Genomic DNA, 22,829 nt, shown 5'->3' with positions numbered 1-22,829 from the left:
CTTCCACGCTCTGATCTCATTTGTTCTAGGTCATCCAGACAACAGTCCTGACTGTTGGCCATTGAAATAAAGAAGAAAGGAGGCTCAGAGAGGTTAAGTGGTTTGCCTAAGGTCACACAGCAGAGCTGCCACAACACATAGAACTAATGCTCTTCAGACCACAGTATGATTGCAGAGAGCATACCCTAAGGGACTAGATGTATTTTGACAAGAAAAAGGGGTATGGGAGGAGCCTAAGTGTAGACTGCTGCTCCTTGCAGAGGCAGAAGGATGTGAGCCCCATGGGGCACTCCATGACAGACTGCCATGATGATGGTGATGGATGACATAGAATACACACATACATACTTGCATGCCCTCTGTTCATAAATCTGTACCCATTTCATTCACTCACACTCACGCCCCTGTATTCAAAATGCCCCCTACTCATGGACTAACACATGTAAGCCTGCTCCATGCTCATTCTTTCATTTGCACAAACATTTACCATGTACCAGTCACTGGGGGCAGAACAGTACGCAAAACAAACAAAAATCCCTGTTTTACGAAACTCCCATTCTTACTGACACAAACAAGTCTCCTTACACACACACACAATCACCACCACCTCCGCCATCCGTTTCTCGCCATTTCTTCCTCTACTGTTTGTGCCTGAGGAGGAGGACTGTGGTCAGCAGTAATCCTGCGGGCTACTTCCTCCCTAGGATGCCTTTGTGACACCCTTCAGTGACTCCATGCCAAGACCAAAAATGTGACCATTCGGATCGTTGATAAAATCTAAGGGTTTTGTATTAAATCCTGCTTTATATTCACAAAACCGGTGGCTGGGGTTGTCAGAGCAAAGTCAGCTAGTTTATATCTCTGTTTTATCCAAAGTAACACTTGGTTTCCTGGGCACCCTGCTAGGCAACCTGGGGGATACTAGGAGGGGGAGATCTAAAGGAGGTAAGTCCTTGCACTCCGAGCTGGAGGCTTTTGTGAAGGACAGACCTGTAAACCAAACCTTGTACACAGAGTTGGGGAGGCCATGGACGGGTGCATCTGAGGGGCCCTGGAAGGGAGGACTTCTGTGGAAGTGTTTCAATCAAGGGCAGGCAAGTGTGTGTGTCTACAGCCTGGAGTGAGAGGTGAGGCTGGGAGTTCAGATCATGTTAGAAGCTGTGACAGATAAACTTCAGTCCTACCCTCAGCTCAGTGCCTTAATAACAAGTTTATTCCCAGATGGAGAGTGATGCCTCAGAGACCCGGATTCCTTCCGTCTTGTGGCTCTGCCATTTTCAGCACGAGCTTCCAACTCCACAGGAGGGAAAAGAGTTGGGGAGTTTTTATGGACTGGGCCTGGAAGTGGTGCCCATCACTTTTATACACATTCCAGTGGCTGGGACTCAGTCACATGGTCTCACCCGGCCACAGGGAGCCTGGGAAAATAGCCTGGCTGACTTCCCAGGAGGAGGAAGAAACAGGGGTGATAATTAACTAGCAGTCTCTGCTAACGCAGATTTTCTGGGGTAACTTTTTACTTTGATAGAATGTCAAACTTAGAAGTTGCAAAAATAGTATAAAGAACTCCCATGTACCTTTTACCGAGATTTACTGATTGTTCACATTTTACCCCATTTGCGTGTCTCTCTCTCTATATATATATATACACATTTATATATATGCATTTTTGTATGCATATGCAATATTTATATATATATATATATGCATTTTTTCTGGACCACTTGAAAGTAAGTTCGAGACATTGTATCCCTTTATCCCTAAGTACTTTGCTGTATATTTCCTAAGAACAAAGACATTTTCTTACACGGCAGGTTTCTTAGCTTCTTTGTGCCACATTTTCCTCATCTATAAAATGGGGATAATAGTAATACCAGCCTCAAAGAATTGTTGTGAGGAATATGCAGAGTGACAGCTGGAGACCTGGGAGTGGTGGTGATTGTTATGGCTATGGGGATCATTCTGCCCTTTCAGGTATCTGTGATGGGGACGCAGCCAATGACCTCACCCTGCAGGATGGTTCTGTGGTGAGTGCAGCCGAGGATCCTGCTCCGTTTCTGGACAGCTGGCAGGTGCCCAGCTCCCTGACCTCAGTGGGCCAGACACGCTTCCGCCCAGACAGCTGTGCCACGGCCGACTGCTCGCCCTGCTTGCGCATGGTGTCCAACCGCACCTTCAGCGCCTGCCACCGCTTTGTATGTGTCAACTGGGTCTGCCATGGGGGGACCCCTGGGCTTGGAATGGCAGGGACCTGCCAGCACAGGGACCAATGCCTGGTGCAGGGAGGCATCAGTCTGGGTGAGCTCCCAGAGGTGTTGAGCTTGGGACCAGATTGGGAGCCCGCAGAGGCTTGGTGTCCCCTGGGCAGGGCTGGGAGGGGCTGGGCCCTGGAATGTGGGGCAGCCGGGTAGGCAACACTGCCTGCTGTGTGTGCCCAGGTACCCCCAGAGTCGTTCTGTGACCTGTGGATCCGGGACACCAAGTACGTGCAGCAGCCGTGCGTGGCACTGACTGTGTATGTGGCCATGTGCCACAAGTTCCACGTGTGCATTGAGTGGCGGCGCTCCGACTACTGCCGTGAGTTGAGCTGGGGGCTCGGGAGGGTCTCCTCCGTGGTTTCTGTTGCGTCCACCCCTGTCAGAGCGAGAAGAGGCTCACACACCTAAGTCCAAGTCTGGGCTTTCCCAGGGTTAGTTATTCATGCATTTATATTAATTAGCAAATTTAGAAATATCTTATAAATTAACCAATTTATTTTTATTATAATTTATATTGATATGTCAAATAAATCTCACTTATTTATTATTTAATTGCTCTGAGTCTCCTTGCCTCATCTGTACGATGGGACAGTAATAATAGCTCCCTCTAGGGTTGTTTGAAGATGATATGAAATGATGCGTATGGAAGACCTCGCACGCGCCCATCACATGGTTACCATCCAGCCTATATTAGTTCCTTTCTCTTCGTTTTTGGTCATCTTTCTCTTCTTTCGGCTTCTCCCCTCCTTCCTCGAGGAAGGAAGTGAGACCCACCTCGTCTCCACCCTGAGCAGGGTTCATTAGTGGAGTGGGCAGGGATGGACCGGCCCAGCAGTTTGAGTTGTAAATGTGAACACGTCCAGAAAGGCTGGAAACGGCTCCCGGAAAGACCACACCTATAGTAAGACGGATAAAAGAGGAAAAGAGAAAATCATCTACAGCAGTGTTTTTCAAACTGTGGGTCCCAACTCAGTGGGTCTGAAATCAGTTTTGGGGGTCAGCACCGGCGTTAAAAATGCAATAGAGTAGAATAGAAAATGCTAGTGTGTACTGTACCAGAACAATTAAGTTTTATTTCGTGATAAAGGTTTTTGTTTCAATGTAGCAGTGATTCTCAGTCCTAGCTACCCTTTGAAATCACCCAGGGAACTTCAAGAAGTGCTAATGCTCGGGCCCCGCAATCAGAGAGTCGGACGCCGTGGGTCTGGGCTGGGGTCCCGGCAGTGGTTTTTCAAAAGCTCCCAAGTGATTCTTTTGAAGCAGGTTTGTGGACCACTGTTCCACATGCACGTGTGTGTTGAACTACAATGTAAAATCTAGTTTTTACAGTCAAGAAAGTTTGAAAACACTGATCTAGAGCACGGGGTTGGCAACCGTTTTCTGTAAAGGGCCAGATCGTAAATATCTGAGGCTTTCCTGGCCCTGTGGTCTCTGTCACAACTACTCAACTCTGCCCCTGTAGTACAATGGGTAAATGAATGGGCGTGGCTGTGTTTTAATAAGTCTTTATTTGCAAAAACAGGCTGCAGGCCGGATTTGGGTTGTGGGCTGTGCTTTGTTGACTCCTGACCTAGAGAAAGGAGGCAATGACACCAAACCCCTCTGCATTGTCCACTGAGGCACGGATGATGCTCTGAGCCCGCTCCTCACCCTGCCTGGGGTCTGAGCTAGGCCTGGTGCCCGCTGTGCCCCTGCAGCCTTCCTGTGCTCCAGTGACTCCACATACCAGGCATGTGTGGCAGCCTGCGAGCCCCCCAAGACGTGCCAGGATGGGATGCTGGGCCCACTGGACCCGGAGCAGTGCCAGGTGCTGGGCGAGGGCTGCGTCTGCTCTGAGGACACCATCTTGCACCGGCGCCACTCAGCACTCTGCATCCCTGAGGAGAAATGTGGTAGGTTCCTCCCCTCCCAGGGTGGGGCCCTCCAAAGCTGGCCTCCCCCGAGGGTCTCCTTTACCCTCCTGCTGCCATGGCTGGGGTCCATCTGTGTCCCTCCAGGTCTGCTTTAGGGGTGGTCAGCATCCCAGGGAGGGTCTAGCCTGGGACAGTCTGGGTCTCCCTACCGTCCTCAGTCCCCTGTGCCCCGCCATGCCCCCACTGCAGCCTGCACCGACAGCACGGGGGTGCCGCGGGCCCTAGGGGAGACATGGAACAGCTCCCTCAGTGGATGCTGCCAGCACCGGTGCCAAGCCCCAGACACCATCGTCCCAGTGGACCTGGAGTGCCCAGGTCCCCGCCCCAAGAGCTGCCCGCGGTTCGGGGAGGTGGCCTTGCTCCTGCCCACCGAGGATCCCTGCTGCCTGGGGGCTGTTTGTGGTGAGTCCCACCCTTCGCTTCCCTGGACCTCACCCGTGAGACGGATAAAGGCTCCTGCTCGACCTAGTGACCTTGATGGATAGGACAAGGCCTGGGGAGGTGGAAGTGTTTGTGGGACTGCCTTAGGGGGAGTGGCGAACCCCACCTGGGAGGCAGGCGCTGCGCCTTCTCAGTCAGTGTGTGGTAGGGCGTCAAGGCGCGGGCTCTGGGGCTAGGTGGCCTGGTAGATTCCTCCTCCACCTCCCAGGAGTCTTGTGGCCTCGGCAGGTCACTTAACATCCCCTGTGCCTCAGTGGATTCTCCTGTAACACGAGGCTGGTCATAGTACCCACCTTCTGGGTTATTGTGAGAATTACAGAAGTCAAAACTGATGGGGAACAGCAGCTGGCACATGGTCCATCTTGATGAATGCTAACTCTTTTTGCTCTTCTGTCCCAATCCTGGACCCTCTGTGTGACCCCGGGAGGCCCCTTCCAGAAACGTGGGTCCTGGGGGAGTGACAGGGACCAGGTGTCCAGGGGCTGGGCAGTGCTGGAGGCTGGGGGGAGTCCTGGCCTCCAAATGACAGGTCCTGTGGCCCCCGGGCCAGTGTGTAACCAGACTCTGTGTGAGGGCCTCGCCCCCACCTGCCGCCCAGGCCACCGGCTCCTCACCCACTTCCAGGAGGACTCCTGCTGCCCCAGCTACAGCTGCGGTGAGAGGTCCTGGGCGGGAAAGGGGCGTACCCACCACCTGGGGGCGGGGGAGCCCTGCAGCTAGGATAGGGGGCAGGGACAGCTCTGGGGACTGGGTTCTGGCTGGAGATTAAAGCAGAGCTGGGGTGGGGGCCCAGGTGTGGCCAGGCAGGATCTGCTCCCAACCTAACTTCTGTCTTTTCCCTAGAGTGTGACCCAGACCTGTGTGAGGCCGAGCTAGTCCCCAGCTGCCGCCAGGACCAGACCCTGATTGCGGGCCGCCTGGGGGACTCGTGCTGCACCTCCTACTTCTGTGGTGGGTGGACATGCCGTCCAGTGTCAGCATGCACACCTGGACCACAGCCCCCCTCCTCCTCACTACTGCTTCCTCAGGTGGCTGGGAGGAAAGAGTGGGGGTCTTCGGGAGGGGTGGGCACAGGGAGAAGTCCAGAAAGTGGTGTGGGAGGGAGAGAAAGCGGATCCCCCTGTAGATTACTGAGCGTGGGGATGTGGTGCTGGTTTAGTGCAAGACTCTAGGTGAACGTGAGGGAGAACTTCCAGATTCTGACTCCAGGACAGGTCACATAAGACGTGAAACGGTGCCGTTAGTCTACCTCATGTCACAACGGGGTTTCTGAGGTGCCCCCCGTGAAGGGGACTGCCTGTGACAGCGGTGGCCCCTCTCCCCGCTCAGCCTGTGGCGACTGCCCAGATCCAATCCCCGAGTGTCAGGAAGGAGAGGCGCTCACGGTGGACAGGAACACCACGGAGCTCTGCTGCCCTCTCTACCAGTGTGGTGAGTGCTGGCTGGACGTGGGGCCGTGGCCGGAAGGGGCTCCAGGGGCCCTTTTATGTGTCACTGGGCCCCTTCACAAAGTCCTCACCCAGGACCAATGGGAATGGGACAGAGGGTAACAGGGAGCGCCCAGGGGGTTTGCTCCGAAGCGTGGAGCAGCCATGGGGGGAGGCCCCACCCGAGGAAGCTGGGCCAGGCCATGGGAGGTGGATGGGGGTCCAGGCTATGACACAGATGGCTCTGAGGCTTCACGAAGACGCTCCCTGCCTCTTCCATGGAGGTCCTCAAGGGCCAGGAGAGGCCTGGGCTGAGGGACACATGCTTAGGCCACTCCAGTCCTCCAGCGTGGATCCTCAGTCCTTCTCTGCCTGACTCAAGCACCCTGCTTCAGGGTCCGTTTCACCGCTGTTACCATAGAGCCCGCTCCTGGAGGCTGCTCCTGGAGACCCTGTGTTTTGAAGCCTCTGAAGCTCTTTTATTTTGTGATGATAAATAAGAGTGGAGCCTTTCTGATATTTTTACAGGACATGGTACTGTGTGTTTGATGTACATACCATGTGCTGTGTACATAGTACCTTTGTGTAGTGTGTACTGTGTACATGGAACCTTAGTAGTACATATTAAGAATAGTACAGCCAGCATTATGGACTTTAAGCAAACCTAATGGGTGAAAGTTAACAAAATGGTTAAATTTAATTTAATTCACAGACACTGCTTTGCACACTGACTGTAGGAAAAACGTGGGGTGGACCTCACTTGCACAGAGCAGTGTAGGTGAGGGGCCAGGACGCCCCACGGACAGCCCTGACTGGTTCAATGTCAAGAACCACCTTTGAAGCGATGGAGACTCCCGTGGAGAGTCCCCCAAGACCAGGCCACACCTGGCCAGTCAGCTCCACCCGGAGTCTCAGAGGCCACTGGGCACAAGTGTTCACAGAGCTGATCTGAGCAGGGCGTCAGTGTCCTTCCTCCTCTCTTCTCTCCTCTTCCTGCTTCTCTCCTCACTCTCCTCCTCAGCCTCCCTCTCTTGTTCACGTGCCTCCCGTGTTTCTCAGGAGGTTGTCTGGTAATGTGGACTGAGGACAGGCTTCGTCAGTCAGTCATGGCTTGAGTCCCAGTTCTGCTATTTCTATCCGTGTGGCCTGGGCAAGGTGCTAACCCTCCTAGCCAAGGTCCTCTTTGTAAAATGGCCGTAGTAGTATGTGCCTCGAGGGGCTGTTGTGAAGGGGGAAGGTTAGAGATGGCACGTGTGAGGTACCTAATGGTCCTTGGCATACGGTAGGTGCTCAGTGAATGGAGGCTGTTGTTATTATTACCGTCGGTCTTCATTGTGCTTTTACTACAAAGGCACTGTCCATCCCTGGTAGAAAGTACAAAGTCCAGGTGAATACAAGAAAGAGAAAATACTGCCTTCCCCCTGCCAGACACTCCGCTGTCAACGCTTTAGTCCACATCCTTCCAGATATTCTCTATGCCTTTGTATATGTGTGTTTACCAAAAAGAGGTCGTACTGTACACGCTCTTTTTTAGCTGGGAAAACATGATCTTTACCTTTCCATGTTAATAAATTTTCAAGTTACGTCATACCCAGTCCATGATTCCTCTGGCTTGTCCAATCCAGGACCCAATCCAGGGCCACACATTAACATTATATCTCTTAAATATCTTTTCATCTAGCACAGGTCTCTTTTTCTGTGTGACACGAAATTGTAGAGTTTGGGCTGTAGTCCTGCAGAAGGTCTCGCCCTCTGGATTTATCCAGTTGCTTCCTCTTGGTACTGTTTACCTTGTTCCTCGGCGGTTTGTGCTTCCTGTAAACTGGAATTTCGATCTAAGTCTTGGTGGATTCAAGTTAAAAGTTTTTGGCTGGACAGAACACGGGCTGCAAAGTACATCACATCGGGCGACACCGACTGCGTGGCTGAGCCACTGTGGGTGCTGTTGACCTTGGTCATGGATCAGGGTGGTGACTGTCAGATCCCTTCATCTTATGTTTTCGTTTTTCCTCTTTCAGCCAGAAAGTAACCTATTACTTTGACACTATATGAATGTCCTTCTCCCCCTCCACCTCCTAATTGTTTGAAACACCGGTTGATAGTCCTCACCTGTGCCAATAATGTTGCTAGTAGTCAGTCACATAAGTCTCACAGTCTTTCATCTTCACCTCCCCTCCCCACCACAAAGTTGTGCCCAGAGATTGTCTCCCTCCTCGCCTTGGTCTCTCAGTAGATGAGAATGGCCGAGGAAGCCTAAGTCAGGAGGGCTGCCTGGACACTAGTAGGAAGGGAACTGTGAGCCCGAGCGGAGCATTGGCTGAAGCCACAGGCTGGCGTGGGCTACAAGGGGATGGCTTCCACAGGGTGGGAGGACTCGTGTCCTCCCCTAGAGGGAAACCTTCCCTGTCGGCATAGTTCTACGGGGAGACTGCAGGAGCCCGGCCTTCTCTGGGCTCCAGCCCTGGAGGGTGTCTGAGGACACTGGGGGGACCTAAGGAGGAGCCGGAGGTACCCCCTTCTTAGCTGATGTTGCATTGCTGAGGATTCATGCTCCGAGCATCTGTGACAAACGTGTTCCCCACCTCCCCTCCCACGCAGTGTGTGAGAGCTTCCGCTGCCCCCACGTGCAGTGTGGCATGGGTACAGCCCTGGTGGAGGTGTGGAGCCCAGACCGCTGCTGCCCCTACAAGTCCTGTGGTAGGTCCCTGGGCGGGGACACCCTCCCCACAGGTGGGGATCCAGGGCCCGTGTGAGGAGGGAGGACCCGAGGCCCCCCACTGTCCACGTGCCTCAGATTCTGTCCCTCCAGAGTCACCAGAGGGAAGCCGCCCAGATTGCCTTCCTGCCCCCTGCACCAAATCTCTGAGTGCCCAGCATTCCTACATCTTTTTCTCCTCAGGATAAAAAAAAGGCAAAAAGCAAGTTCTTTGTTCCAGAAAAGGTTTCCATCTTAAAAAGCTTTATTTCAACTGCCTGATAGTAAACATAATTTTTATTAAAATCCACCGCAAATTCTTTTGGGAAGCAGGTGGGAGTGTCAGGGATCAGTAATGAACATCAGAACTTTATATAAAAGTGCTACTTAAAAAAGAGTGGAGAAATTCTATTTTGCTTCTGGATCTTTTGCTTGTCCTTTTCCAGGCCTAGAATGTAAACCTCACGAGGGCAGAGATTCTAGTCTGTTTCATTCATTGTGTTGTCCCCAGAGCACAGAGCATTGAGCAGGCACTTGCAGGAGTGAGTGACCCAGAGGGTGTTTCCCGGCCCCTCTGACCTTGCTGTCTCCTCACCCTGAAGCTAGAGCTGGTGTGTCCCTTCAGTTTGCTGCTGGTGCCTCACAGCTTAGAGCTGGACCTGCCCACAGGCAAAGGCTGGGAGCAGTAAAACTGAGCTTGCCGGAAGACATATTTGAGAGATGCAGATGGTCAGAATTCCCTCACTCATTTGCCGTGTTCCTTCCTGGAGAGACTCCACGTCAGTTCTAGAATGGGCTCTGGAGCACGGGGAGGGATGAAGCCCCGATGACTAAAGGGAACTTGTGATTGGTCCGTCTGCCTGTTTATCCTCACTCCATGCCCGGTGTGCGGCTTGGCCTTAGGACCCATCACTGGGCTACCTGCCCGATGCAAGGGGAGCTGCAGCCCCACGCAAGGATAGAGCGAGGCTGGAGGAGGGGCTATGCCTGCAGTGAGGGGTCTGGGAGGCTCAGGGGGACCTCTGCCTGGACATCTCTGGTGAGGGGTCCTGGCCCCTCCTGTTTTTCAGAGTGTGACTGCGACACAATCCCGGTGCCTCGGTGCCACCTGGTATGGAGACCCTGGCCCTCCCTACTCTCCCTGGTCTGCCTCCCCCTTTCCTCTCCTCTCTATCCACCCCTTCCCCTGGAGGCCCTATTCCTTCAATCGATGCAAAGAGCCTTTGATTGCAAGTCAGCATTGTTGTCCCAAGCTCTGCTTTCTGGGAGCGGTGGGCATGATCGTGCTTCAGAGTTGTGGTGAGGATTAAGTACCATGATGATGATGATTATGACAAGGATGATGATCAAGATGCTGGTTATGATGGTGGTGGTGGTGGTGATGGTGGAGCTGGTGAGGATGATGATGATAGTGATCCTGTAGTGATGATGGTGAGGAGGATGATGATGGTGGTCATGTAATGATGCTGCTGCTGGTGATGGTGGAGATGGTGAGGATGATGATGATAGTGATCCTGTAGTGATGATGGTGAGGATGGTGAGGATGGTGGTCATGTAATGATGCTGCTGCTGGTGATGGTGGAGATGGTGAGGACAGTGATGATGGTGATGACAATACTCATAGCAGTAGCTAATGTTTATTGAGAGCTAACTACATGCCAGGAACTTTCCTATTATCCTACTAATTCTCGTGACAACCCAGTGAGGTTAATTCTGTAATTTTCTCAATTGTACAAACAAGGAAACTTAAGGTTAAGGTCATGTAGCTAGTAAATCATAGAGCCAGGATTGGGATCCAGGAAATCTGACCCCAGAGACTATGCCATTAACCACCAGGCTGCACGACTACTGAGGGAAGTGAAAATACTTTAAGAAATGTAAAGTTATGTTTAAAGTTTTGTTTTTTACATAGTTTTCTGGATTCCATGTATTCCCCCCACCCCAGCACACGTTTCCCCTCACTTTGTCCCCTGTCCCATCCTCTTCTCCCCTCAGCTGGTGAAGGAGGAAGGGAAGTAGTATGAGCCACGCAGTGGTCCTTTGTTGATGAAGCCAGTGGGTGCTTGGGATGACAGGAGAGGCCTGAGGCCCCGGAGAGGATGCTGGGAGTGCTCCTCAGCCGGGAGGCTCGGGAGCCACGTGGCACTTCTCCCTCGGAGGGAGGGTGCCAGGGGCCCCTAGGCCTACAGCTGCCAGGAGGTGACTGACAGAGAGGGGCCCAGGTGGCAGACTGCTCCCTGGGGCGGGCTGGGCCTCCCCACCCCAGGGTGCTGAATGCCTCTGCCCCACGCAGTGGGAGAAGTCCCAGCTGGACGAGGAGTTCATGCATAGCATGGAGAACGTGTGTGGCTGTGCCAAATATGAGTGTGGTGAGTGGAGAAGAGAGGGCCCTGGGGAAGGGCTGGAATGGGTGAGCCACAGGGCCCCACTGGGCCAGGGTGGGAGGGTGCCGGGCTCTCGGTGACTCTTGCCACCCTGCATGCCCATCCAGTGAAGGCCCCCGTGTGTCTGAGCCCTGAGCTGGGGGTGATGCAGCCAGGCCAGACGGTGGTGGAGCTCTCAGCAGATGGCGTGTGCCACACCTCCCGCTGCACCGACGTGCTCGACCCTCTTACCAGTTTCTACCAGATCAACACCACCTCCGTGCTGTGTGACGTCCACTGCGAGGCGGTAGGGTGCAGTGCGGTGTGGGAGCACAGGGGGTCAGGAGGATTGGCCTGGGAACCCAGGTGCCCCAGGAATCGGGGTGGTGGGTGCCCTTGGAACTTGCCCCAAGCTCTCTAGACAAGTCTGGAGAGTGGGCGTCAGGCAGGACCTCAGAGACCTCTGTGGAAAGTGCTGAGAAGGGAGCTGGGCTGGGCTGGGAGAGGCCAGGAGGGAAGGTGGGGATCGACAGAGACAGCACACGTTGTTAAGCACCTGCTCGTGCCTGGCACCTTCCCGGTCCTCGTGGTCTGTGTGTTTGTGTTGCCACCATTGTTGAGCACTTCTACATGCCCAGTACGCATGACAGTGACTGGCTTCTAGTAAGGGCTAAATAAATATTAGTTGGATAAAAGGGGTTAGAATTATTCCCATTTTTCAGATGAGAAAACTGAGGTTTAGGGAGGTCCAGTTGTTTGTCACAAGTCCCACAGGAACTGGAACTCAAACTGAGGCCTATCTGGAACCAAAACCAGCGCCATTGATCGCCAGCAATGCTGTCTCTGAAAGGGGTGGAAATGCTCTTTGTCTCCCGGGGCCGGGCCCAGGAACTGCAGTACAGGACGGTTAGGGCAGACACAAGGGCGACCTTCCTGCCTGAGACAGAGGAGGCTGGGAGCCCCTGCCCGAGCATCTGCAGGGGGCCCTGCTCTGGGCTCTGGGCTCAGCGGCAAGCACACAGTGGGGAGGCAGGAGGGTAGGGGTGGGCGTGTGGCTGAGGCCCACCCGGTCCTGCCCCGCCCTGCAGAACCAGGAGTATGAGCACCCACGGGACCTGGCGGCCTGCTGCGGCTCCTGCAGGAATGTGTCCTGCCTCTTCACTTTCCCCAACGGCACCACCTCCCTGTTCTTGGTATGCAGCTCCCATCTGCCCACCCGGGAAGGTGCCCCAGAGCTGGGTCCAGACGGGGCCCTGGGCCACACCGGTCTTCAGAGCTGTGCCCTGCAGTTCACTCAGGCCATCCATCTGGCCGCAAGTCCCCTCATGGCCCACCTCTGTGCCCTCCAGCCCGGGGCGTCGTGGATCTCAGACTGCGCCCGCCACCACTGCAGCAGCACTCCCCTGGGCGTTGTGCTGGTCCGCTCGCCCATCAGCTGCCCACCACTCAACGAGACCGAGTGTGCCAAGGTCAGTGCCAGCCCCTTCCGTGCTGCGTGACCTGAGGCCAGGGGCACCAACTGTCTTGCTCATGAGGGTGTTGCAGGGGAGGGAGGGGAGGTCCTGTGTGAAGGGGTGTGGGAGGCGGGTTCTCTAGAGCCTGTACCTGCTCCCCACCCCAACGCCACCTCTCTCCATGCATTTTTGCTCTGACCGCATCACAGCCCACATCCTCACACATCACACAACTACAATCAGGGGCACGCAGACATCCACTGTCACATGTTCTAGGCACACTCACATACACACCAACACAGGTAGTCGGCTACTCACACATACCACACGTTGCACAGGGCCCTTAACACCTCAGCACGCGAGTGTGCACACCACACACCGTCACACACCAAGGCACTCTTGCACACGCACCGCACAGACACGCAGTTCGAGCATGGACAGCTGTCACTTGGGCACAACTCAAGGAAAAGGATTTCCTGGAGGGTTCGGGGTTGTTGTTGAATTATTAAAGCTCCTGAGATTAATATTGGACATTTAAAGATTTCCGATCTTATCTAGAAAACATATACACACACCCAATCATACTTTCATACACACACTCATGCGAAAAATCACACAAGTGCACACACATGCACTGAGACTCGCACACACACAGTGACTTACAGTGAACTGTCACATGCTTTGTTTTATCCATGTCACAAGAGAGGAGGAGGGCGATCGGGGTAATTGTCCCCATTTTAGGGATGGAAACACTAAGCCCAGAGGGAAGGGGCAGCTTATCCAGGGCTGAGACAGAGCCCAGGCCACTGACCAAGTGGGTCCACCCCTGCACCACTGCCCTCCTCTGTGCCAGGGAGCCCCGACGGAGGAGGGGCCATGAGGGGAGCTGCCACTGGAGAGACGGGGCCCCACACCGTCTTCGTTCACCCAGCCTCCGGCCGCACTGTGGGCCATGGGCAGCCTTAGTGCCAGTGTCCCAACCAGTGACATTAGCCCCATGCCTCTCCCATGGTCAGCCCAGGGGCCCCTTCTCCTGCTGGTGGGGGCCTGATGGCCGGCAGGGCCTGGAGCTCCTGCCCTGGGGCATCACGGGAGGAAAAGAGTCAAGGCTCTGGGACTCTTTGCCTCTTGCTGGGACGGTGGCTCCTGGCCTGGGGTGGGGTCTCTCCCTACCTCCCCTGTTCTCCCTCTAGGTTGGGGGCTCAGTGGTACCTTCCTTGGAAGGATGCTGCAGGACATGTGAGTGAGCATGGTGGGGCGCAGGGGTGAGGGGCTCTGGTGGGGGGACAGGGTGTCGTGGCCGGGTTCAGAGAGACAGGTTCCTTGCCTGGCACCTCTGGTGGTAGCTCTTCAGGGGTGAGTAAATGAAGGAATGACACATCCCCCCGACGCTCATGTCCCTGTCCCACCACCAGGCCTCTGCTTCTTGTTGGAGGCAAGGGACCCTGGGTCCAGGAGGTCAGACACTCTGCCTCCTCCTGACCCTGCCGAGACCCCCAGCCCAGATGCCCCCCAGGTGAATTCCCCCATGTGGTCAGGAGCCCTGTCTTGGAGGTGCCTCCTGGGTGGGATTCAGGCCTGCAGGGTCCCTGACTGACCTTGAGTGAGAGCTCTGTGCCTCTGTCCTCGCACACGGGCCCTGGAGCCTGCAGCCACCAACCACACGTGCATGCACATCCCAACAGCCTTAGGACTTTTGCCCACACTCCTCCCCTCCCCCAGGGCCCTCAGAGCCTAACTTGGAGGGCGGTAGGATTTGGGACCCTTTTATGCCCCCATGACATGCTCTAAGAAAGCTGCTCACTGCCTCTTTGGCTGATCCCTGACCCACAGCTCATGTTCCCTGAATGTCCCGTGTGCTCCCTTATGACCTGTGACGCATGTCCCTCTCCCCAGGTTCCCCGGGGACCCTGTTTCCTGTGGTCCCCGTTAGCCCCGCCTCTCCTCCTCGGGTTAGTGTCCACTGCAGCCCAGGTACTCCTCTCGGAAGCCCACGGGGCTGGAGGCGGGCAGCCGCATGGCTATTTCCAACAATGTCCCCTCTGCTAGGTGGCCCTGCGCTCTGGTGGTGGGGGAGGGGAGGGCAGTGCCCCTGCTCCCTGCCTCTGGTGAAGGCTGTTGGGCCAACAGTGCACGCTGGGTGGCGAGCTGCATCCCCTGGGCTTTCATGGGAATGCTTCAGCGGTGCCCGCTCACCTGGTGCCCACCAACGCCCAATGCCGCCACAGCTTTGCTCCTGCTGGTCACTCAGCTGGTCTCAGTCCAGCACCCAAAGGGCCATGGCCAGGACAACCTGACTTCTCCTGCTTCCTGGGAGCAGAGAGGGAGGAAAGAGTGTCAGGAGTCCTCCAGCCGGTGTGGCAGGAAATCTATTGTGGTGAGGCCCAGAGGCCAGAAGAAAGGATTCCACCCCATTTCCGGCGGGCACCCTGGGCTCACAGAGTGAGTCCATGCATCCGGCAAATATTTATTGAGCACCAGTATGCCAGGCCCTGTTCTAGGCACAGTGGACACAGCATAAACGAGACCTCGTGGAGCTGACATTGTAGTGAGAGAGACTGTAAAATATATAATAGGATGGATGCATCTGGTTTCACGGAGCCTGAAACTTAGGGGGCATCATTAAGAAAAAGAACACAAACTTACAAATCCAAATTGAGGTGTGGAAGTGATTATTTAGTTAGAATGAGAAAAGAATTCACAAGAATTTGTGGAAGGATCCCATGCAAAAGAAAGCCCTAGAGCTTATGGCCCACGGGCATCATTGTAAGTGTGTCTCTGATTGGATGGCGACAGTGCCTTAGATAGAAACAAGGCCCGGGAGGGTCAGGGAGGGAGGACTGGATGCGGGAGGACGTTGCAGTTTCAAGAAGGGGATCAGGAAAGGCCTCGGTGAGGAGATATTTGAGCAGGTGAGGGTGTGAATGAGCCACACGATTGGTTGTCTGTAGGGGGCATGGTCCAGGCAGAGGAAGTTCATCAGTTTCCACCCCTGTGATGTTGTGTGAGGTGGGTGACTCCCTGGCCCCATCTGATGGATAAGAAAACCGAGGGAGCCTACTGTCTGCAAGCTTCATGCTAGGGACTGGGGTTTCCATTCCTTCAGGAAATCGCAGAATCTTAACGCTAGAAGCCCTGTCAGAGTAGAAAAGCTGAAGCTCAGAGAGGGGGGAGGACATGCTCAGGGGCTGGGGCTGGGGTGGGGACGCAGCCTGCTTTGTCCCCAAATCCTCTTCACTGGCCCAGAGGCCCTGAGGCCAGCCGGGCCTCCTCCTCTGTCTCCCCTGCTTCCCTGCCTGCTCCTCCTCCCAGGGCGCTGAGTGACAGGCTTTCCCTGGTGGGGAGGCACTCTAATGCAGGGCCACTTAGGCTGGTAGCGGGCTCTCCAGCAGATACTCACTGCCCCAGTGTGGCCTGTCCTGCTGCCCCGGAGTGCCTCTTAGCCGCGGCTGCCTCACCCACCCTGTCCCCCCAGGTAAAGAGGACGGGCGCTCCTGCAAGAAGGTGACCATCCGCATGACCATTCGCAAGAATGAATGCAGGAGCAACACCCCCGTACGTGGCACCCACATTGCAGGAAGGGGGGCAGCACCCACCTGGCAGTGGGGAGGGGCAGCCAAGGATGAGGATGGAGGGGATTTTGGGGGTGAGAGCTACACAGTGGCCTCACTGGCCTGCCTGTCTCCAGGTGAACCTGGTGTCCTGCGATGGGCGGTGCCCGTCCGCCAGCATCTACAACTACAACATCAACGCCTACGCTCGCTTCTGCAAGTGCTGCCGCGAGGTCGGCCTGCAGCGGCGCTCCGTGCAGCTCTTCTGCGCCACCAACGCCACCTGGGTGCCCTACACGGTGCAGGAGCCCACCGACTGTGCCTGCCAGTGGTCCTGAGGCCTGGCAGCTGGGGCTGGCTGGACCACTTCTGTCTGCATCCGGCTGGCCCAGGGGCCCAGGATGGGGTTGGGGGAGGCACTAAAGGTGTGGAGAGCTGTCCGTGCTGAGCATGGAATGGCGAGCAGAGGCACAGAGAGTGACGGAAACAGGTCACACCTACCCATCCTGGCTCCCTCTGTGGGTTCCCCCTTCTCCACACATGGGAAAGTGCCCCAGCTGAGGGCTCGAGGAACTCAGCTCCGCCCCTGGCTCGAGGTCTGGAATGGGCCTAGATGAGGGGCGGTAGCCCCTGCACATCTATGACTGGCTGCACTGTTTGTGGGAGGGGGTGAGGGCTTTCCTGAGAAGCTGGAACCAGAGCTGGACCCAACACCAAGTGCAGGGCCACGACGTGGTGGCCCATTCTCTTTCTTGGCCCTTTTGACCATGGGAGAACCACAGACACAGTGAAAGGAAAGGGGGCTTTAATTGCAACACGCAGACCTGTGTATAGCCACCCAGAAGCAAAGGCGGTGTTCCCAGGCCCAGGTCCTCTCACGGACATCTGTGAGGAAGGCACAGAGACTGGGGAGTGGGCTTGGTGACCTTCACGTCCCCTGTAGCAGCAAGAGGGATGCCCTGGTATTGTGTTATTGACGTTGTAATTCAGGAAAGGATTTAGAAGAGCAGGCCCATGGCTACTCTGTACCCACCCTCACCCCCCACCCCCTTCCTCCCAGGTGGGCTGGCTCTCCTGAGGTGGTGATGGGAGGGAATGACCTCCTCAGAGAGGGTCCAGCACAGCTCATCTCAATGTTGGTGAACAGCCCACCCATCCAAGGCCCTAGGTGGTTTAATGGTACCTTGAGCCTGCAGGGGCAGCTCCTGGCTTTGCCGTGTGCCTTTCCTCCAAGGAGACAGCAGAGCTGGTCTCTGGAGAGGCCCGAGCGTGAGTTTTGTGGCTCAGCCAATCCTGGGCTCTCTGCTTCATGGGACTGTTTAGCAGGAGAGTGTCTGCCGGTGGAAAATGCAGGCCCTGTACGTGTGCATCCTGTCTCTGAGCATTTGTCAGAGCCTGTCTCGGAACCAGAGTGTCCTTCCTAAAGCCAGGGCTAGGGCTCCCTCCACACCCCACTCTGCGCCCGTCCCCCCATGCCACTTTGTGTTGATGGGTCCAAAGGGCGTGAACATGATGTTGTTCAGGTCCCACCACTGCCTTACATGTCTGGAGATGTGTAGCTGCCGTAGTGCCCCTAGGGCTGGGGTTTGGGGTCTGTGCCAGGATGGTCCCCAGCTGTTCTGGCAGCCTCTTTGTTCCTGTATCTATATTCTGTTTATATATCCAATAAACCACGGGAAGACATCAGCCGTCTGAGCATCTCTGAGGGTTTCAGCTTTTCTTTGAATCTGAAGTAGTTTCAGCTGTGAAGAGAAGACCCTATTTTATGGCCCTGGGGGGTCACCCTGATTTCTCCTGTCCCACCTGTGCCCAGCACTGTGCCCCCCTCAGAGCAGGCCCTCAGTGGGTGTCTCCTGGTTGGAACTGAACTGATAGGAGACTGGCTTCTAGGGGAACGGGTGAGAAGAAGGAAGAGGACATTGGGAGGTGGGCAGCTGGCACCCAGGTAGGGGGCCTGAATTGTGGTCCCAGCTCTGTGGGGCCAGGGACAGATAGATGCCTCTCACCCAGCATGTGGACGGGACAGGCCCTAAGTGTAGGTTCCATGTTGGCCTCTCAACGTTTCTGTATTTATTTCCCTGTGGTTCTCTCAGAGAGCTCAGTAAGTTTTTGCAGCCACTGTTGACTCTTCTAGATTTAGGGGGAATCCAGGGATTGGGTTCTTAGTGACCTTTCAACTTTAAAGGACCATTGGTACATCTAAGGGACAACTGAGAGAATGCTTTTCTGGGTTGTCCCATGTGGGGAGGAGGAGGCGAGGGGAGGTCTGAGGGAGCACCCACCAACAAGAGGGGGAAACTCCCAGGGCCTGAGTCAGTGATGCAAGGTGCAAGGGTGCAAGGGGTCCACCCTGCCTGGAAGCATGGAGCATCCCCTTCGAAGCTAACACTTGGAAGGCTTGGTTTTTACTTCACAAGTAAGTGTCTCCCCTCATGGTATATCTGTCTGCTAACATGAAACCTGAGACTTTTCCTAATGAAAAGAAAGCATTATAGCCTCTTAAAAAGCACACTTCCAAATAAGCAATGGATCAAAGAAGAAATTAGAGTGGTTTATTAGGCAATATTTTGATCCATGTGATTATAAAATAATGACACATTAAACTTGTGAGATGCAGCTAAAGCAGTACTTAGAGGGACATTTATAGCCTTAAAAATTCATACTTCATAATTTGCCATCATTTTAGCCAGAGACTTGGTGGGACAGGGCTTCCACACTTCTCTACCATTGATGATCAAAGGCTTGTAATCAGTGATTTTCTCAGAACAACACACTCCCTAAGTCACATATCAGTAGCTTTCAGAAAGAGTTTCAAACTCTGAGCTCAACAGAACATGACTTTAAACATACCTTGAAAGAGAACTGATTTAAAATACTGATTCTATTATACAACATGATGTTTAGATGAGACATGTGATTCTTTAGTCATTGCTGGAATCCCAGTGTTCCTGACTGTTCATCCCTCACCTCACCACTGTGCCCATCTCTTTACATTTGTATACAAGCTGGCAGCTTTTGAACAGGGCCATGCTAGTTAGCTGTTGTGTAAACAGCACCAGGTCAGGCCAGCCAGCCTTGGCCTAAATGTCTTTCTGCAGCCTCGGTTTGGAAGGGTGGGCTCAGGCTTTCAGATATCTGTTCTTCATGCCCTCTCTGTCACTGGTGACCCGGCTGTGCTGACTTGGCCCTCCTTGGCTCTAGTTGGCAACAGTTCCCAGGCTGCTTGCTCTACCCCCACCATATACTCACAGGTGGCCATAGCTTTTGATGATCACTCCCCATCACCAGAATTGTGGTGTTCCTGGCTTTTTTTTTCCCCTGAGGAAGTTTCGCCCTGAGCTAACATCCTTGCCAATCTTCCTCTATGTTTTAGTATGTGGCCGCCAGCACAGCATGGATGCTTATAGAGCAGTATAGATCCACGCCCAGGAACCAGACCTGCACTGCCAAAGCAGAGTGTGCTGAACTTAACCACTAGGCCACTGGAGCTAGCCCGTTCCTGGCTCTTCATCCCTCACCTCACCCTCACTCCCACCCAGGCACACCCCTGCCTGCCTCCTGGAAGCCAACCTCCCACTCCAACCCTTTGGCCAAAACTTTCAGTCCTGTTCCTCCAGCTCCCTCCTAGGAAACCAGCAGTTCTAGGCTGAGACACTTTAGTGAAAGATTAACAGGAAGCACATCACCAACCAGCATGATACCCCGCTCTGCACTGTGGAGAAGACAAGACTGTGAGGATTTTAAACCTTAATCAGTGTTGCCCAGTTGCTTTCAAAAAGCCAGTACCAGCTGATATGAGTGTTCATTGATACAATTTGGAAATGTTGATTTACATTAAAAATACGTATACCCTTTGACTAAGCCATCCTATTTCTAGGCAGCTGTGGTAGGCTAAACAATGGCCCTCCAAATACGTCCACATATTAGTGCCAGGAATCTTTGAATATGTACCTTACGTGGTAAAAGGGACTTTGCAGCTGTGATGAAGGATCTTGAGGTGGGAAATGAGCTTGGATTATCCAGGTGGGCCCAGTGCAATCACCAGAGTCCTTATAAGAGGAAGGCTGGAGGATCAGAATCAGAGACAGGGGATGTGACAACAGAAGCTGAGGTTAGAGTGATGCACTTTGAAGTTGAAGGAAGGGGCCACTGGCCAAGGAACGCAGGCAGCCTCTAGAAGCTGGAAAAGGCAAGGACTGAAGCTCCCCTAGACCCTCCAGAGGAGCACAGGCCTTCCAGCCCCTTGATTTTAACCCCGTGAAACCGATTTGAGACTTCTGACCTCCAGAACTCTAAGAGAATAAATTTGTGTTGTTTTAAGCCACTAAGTCTAAGTAATTTGTTACAGCAGCAGGCGGAAACTAATACAGCATTTAAAGAAATAATTCCTCCAAAGAGGCATGTGCCAGGACATTTACTGCAGCATTGTGTTAAGTTTGAAAAAATTGGTAACAACTTTAAATGCCTATCAATAGGGAATGGTTAAATAGCCTGGTACAGCCACACCACAGAATACCACACAGCCCTTTTGTATACCGACATGGCAGACTCTCCAGGATACTTTAAATGAAGAAAGGAAATTGTGGGCCATTTCCCACAGAGTGAGCAACCTCCTTTATGCTCCTATGTGGACACACACACGCACACACACCCCTATATCCCTCTCCTTCCCTTGAAGCATTTTCTGGACCAAGGAGGCCCTTCTTGGCTGTTTGGGCCCCTGGTTCAACAGCAGTGCTGATCCTGGAACAGACTTTTTGGTTCTGAGGGTCCCTGTCACTGTGTACAAGAGGATGAAGTGACCATCCCAGAAAAGACGCAGGATCAAGGGGTATCTGGAGTATCTCCCCCATCCCTGTTTCTCCCCCACTCTCTGCACCTGAAAAAGAGCTTGAGAGAACCCCAGAGGCCACTCCCCAGGCAGGTAAGAAACCAGAAGCCCAGGACCCAGCCGCTCACAGAGCTGGTGGCGGAGCTGCGAGCTGCGCCTGCCCAGCCTGCAGCCTCCTGTGACGTATTTGCAAACACGAGGGGTTTTGAGCCCCAGAACCATCCCATTTTCCCTGCTTCAGGCTCAGGTTCCCACCCCGATTTTCTGGGCTTAATCCTCTTCCTGTGGAAATCAATAAGGACATTGTGATGGAATGATTCACGTTCAAGGTCAGGCCGGAGCAAATTGGAGGCGACATGCTGATTTTACTGCCCTCACTAAGAGGAGAGCCAATCCTGCCCACAGACCCTTAACCCTTTCCTCGCCGCTCCTGTCCAGCCATGTCAGCACCTGCCCCACTTCAGCCCCCTCACCAGGCGGAGGTCCCCAGGGCCTGTTCACCCACACGTGGCCCTGCCTTTGACATCTCCCCAATGCTCTGACCACACAGGCCTTGGAGCCTCACACACTTGTCATGGTGGTTTGAAGAGGGCAGATGGCAATCACGGCACCAAACCAAACAACTTCAAGTTGAAGGTCAAAGGCTACTTGTGTAAGTTCCTTAGCCACATCCTGCCCCAGGAAATCTCTCTCCCCAAGCACAAGCAGAGCGTTTCCCCCTTCCAACCCTCTTTTCAGGGTTCCAGGCCCCCTCTTCCCTGCTTTCCTGGGTTGTCCCACATGGAGAGATGGAGGAGAAGGGGGACCAAATTGCCCCCCTTTTTTTTATGCACAGCAAGTCAGATCTTTTCTGTGGCTCAATCATGACAGAAGTTGATTTCTCCCTCCCATAAAAAAAAAAAAGAAACCAAAACATATATTCCTGAGTAGCTGAAACTTTGCATCCAAAACAATTCAGAGACCTCGATCCTCCATCTTGGGGGTCTACCATCTTTAGCACAAGCCTTCCAAAGGCGCCCTGTTCATCTGCTTCAAGCCAGCCCCGGTTGATGTGCAGGGAGCACATGCTGGAGGTTTGGGGGAGCAGCCTGAAAGTGGCTTGCTCTCTTCCACTCGCATGCCACTGGCCAGAACTCATGCACATGGCCACACCTAACTGCAAGGTAGTCTGGGAAATGTAGTCCAGCTGTGTGCCCAGGAGGAAGAGGAGACGGTTCTGGTGGACAGTGTCTTCTCAATGAGGGAGTGGAGATAGTGCGGACAGCTCTGAGGAGTTTGACTGAGAAGGACAGAAGAGAGATAGGGCATGAGGTCAAGGGAAAGTTTATTTGTGGAAGCTGTGACTCGACTATGTCTCCTGGAAGGAGCCAGTGGAGGGAGAAGAAGGGTTTTGCTGGGAGAGAGATCAAGGGTCTCGGAGGCACCGTGACTGGCAGGAGGAGAGACAGTGACGATAAAGGCACCTCTGGCTGGATAGACCCTGTCCTGAATCTTTATTGGTCTCTGTGTCCCCAGTGTGGAACACAGGGCACTGAAAAATGAGTATGAACATGACTTTAAACATGAAACCATTGAGACCAGGCAGCAAGAGGTTAAAGGGTGCAGGGGCGGGCAGAGCCGGGAGCCAGGTGCCCCCAGTAGACTGCGGTGGTGCCAGTTAATCCCCTGCAGCAGGCAGGAGGCCTGCACAGCTGTCTCTCCCGAGCTGGAGCTGTGCCCCCACCCAGCCCTTTGCCCAGCGGCCCTGGCAGCCCTGGGACGGGGGGAGACATAGGTGGGCATCGTGTGGGTAACTGGTCCAGCCCCTGCGCCCCTTGGAGAGCTCCTTCTCTGCAGCTGAGCCATTCTGTAGGCCTGCTACACAGGCCCCACCTGCCATGAAGACCCACCTCCCTC

General features: G+C 54.2%; 1 protein-coding gene across 1 annotated transcript in view; it reads left to right on the top strand.

Annotated features, from left to right (window-relative positions):
- OTOG (otogelin) overlaps positions 1-16,440 on the top strand; it is a 94,204-nt gene extending 77,764 nt beyond the window's left edge. The window contains exons 40-55 of the mRNA XM_046685504.1: positions 1,975-2,195; positions 2,439-2,577; positions 3,956-4,150; positions 4,361-4,573; positions 5,163-5,267; positions 5,456-5,563; positions 5,942-6,043; positions 8,638-8,736; positions 9,805-9,845; positions 11,028-11,103; positions 11,226-11,404; positions 12,186-12,290; positions 12,447-12,566; positions 13,745-13,790; positions 16,027-16,106; positions 16,240-16,440. Of these exons, the coding sequence (XP_046541460.1) occupies positions 1,975-2,195; positions 2,439-2,577; positions 3,956-4,150; positions 4,361-4,573; positions 5,163-5,267; positions 5,456-5,563; positions 5,942-6,043; positions 8,638-8,736; positions 9,805-9,845; positions 11,028-11,103; positions 11,226-11,404; positions 12,186-12,290; positions 12,447-12,566; positions 13,745-13,790; positions 16,027-16,106; positions 16,240-16,440 (2,030 nt within the window). The remainder of the gene's footprint in view (positions 1-1,974; positions 2,196-2,438; positions 2,578-3,955; positions 4,151-4,360; positions 4,574-5,162; positions 5,268-5,455; positions 5,564-5,941; positions 6,044-8,637; positions 8,737-9,804; positions 9,846-11,027; positions 11,104-11,225; positions 11,405-12,185; positions 12,291-12,446; positions 12,567-13,744; positions 13,791-16,026; positions 16,107-16,239) is intronic.
- Positions 16,441-22,829: the final 6,389 nt, after the last annotated feature.

The sequence above is a fragment of the Equus quagga genome, chromosome 14 (genome assembly GCF_021613505.1).
Source record: "Equus quagga isolate Etosha38 chromosome 14, UCLA_HA_Equagga_1.0, whole genome shotgun sequence".
NCBI lineage: Eukaryota > Metazoa > Chordata > Mammalia > Perissodactyla > Equidae > Equus > Equus quagga.
Note: the sequence above shows the minus strand (reverse complement) of the source record. Positions and strands in the feature narration are given on the sequence as shown.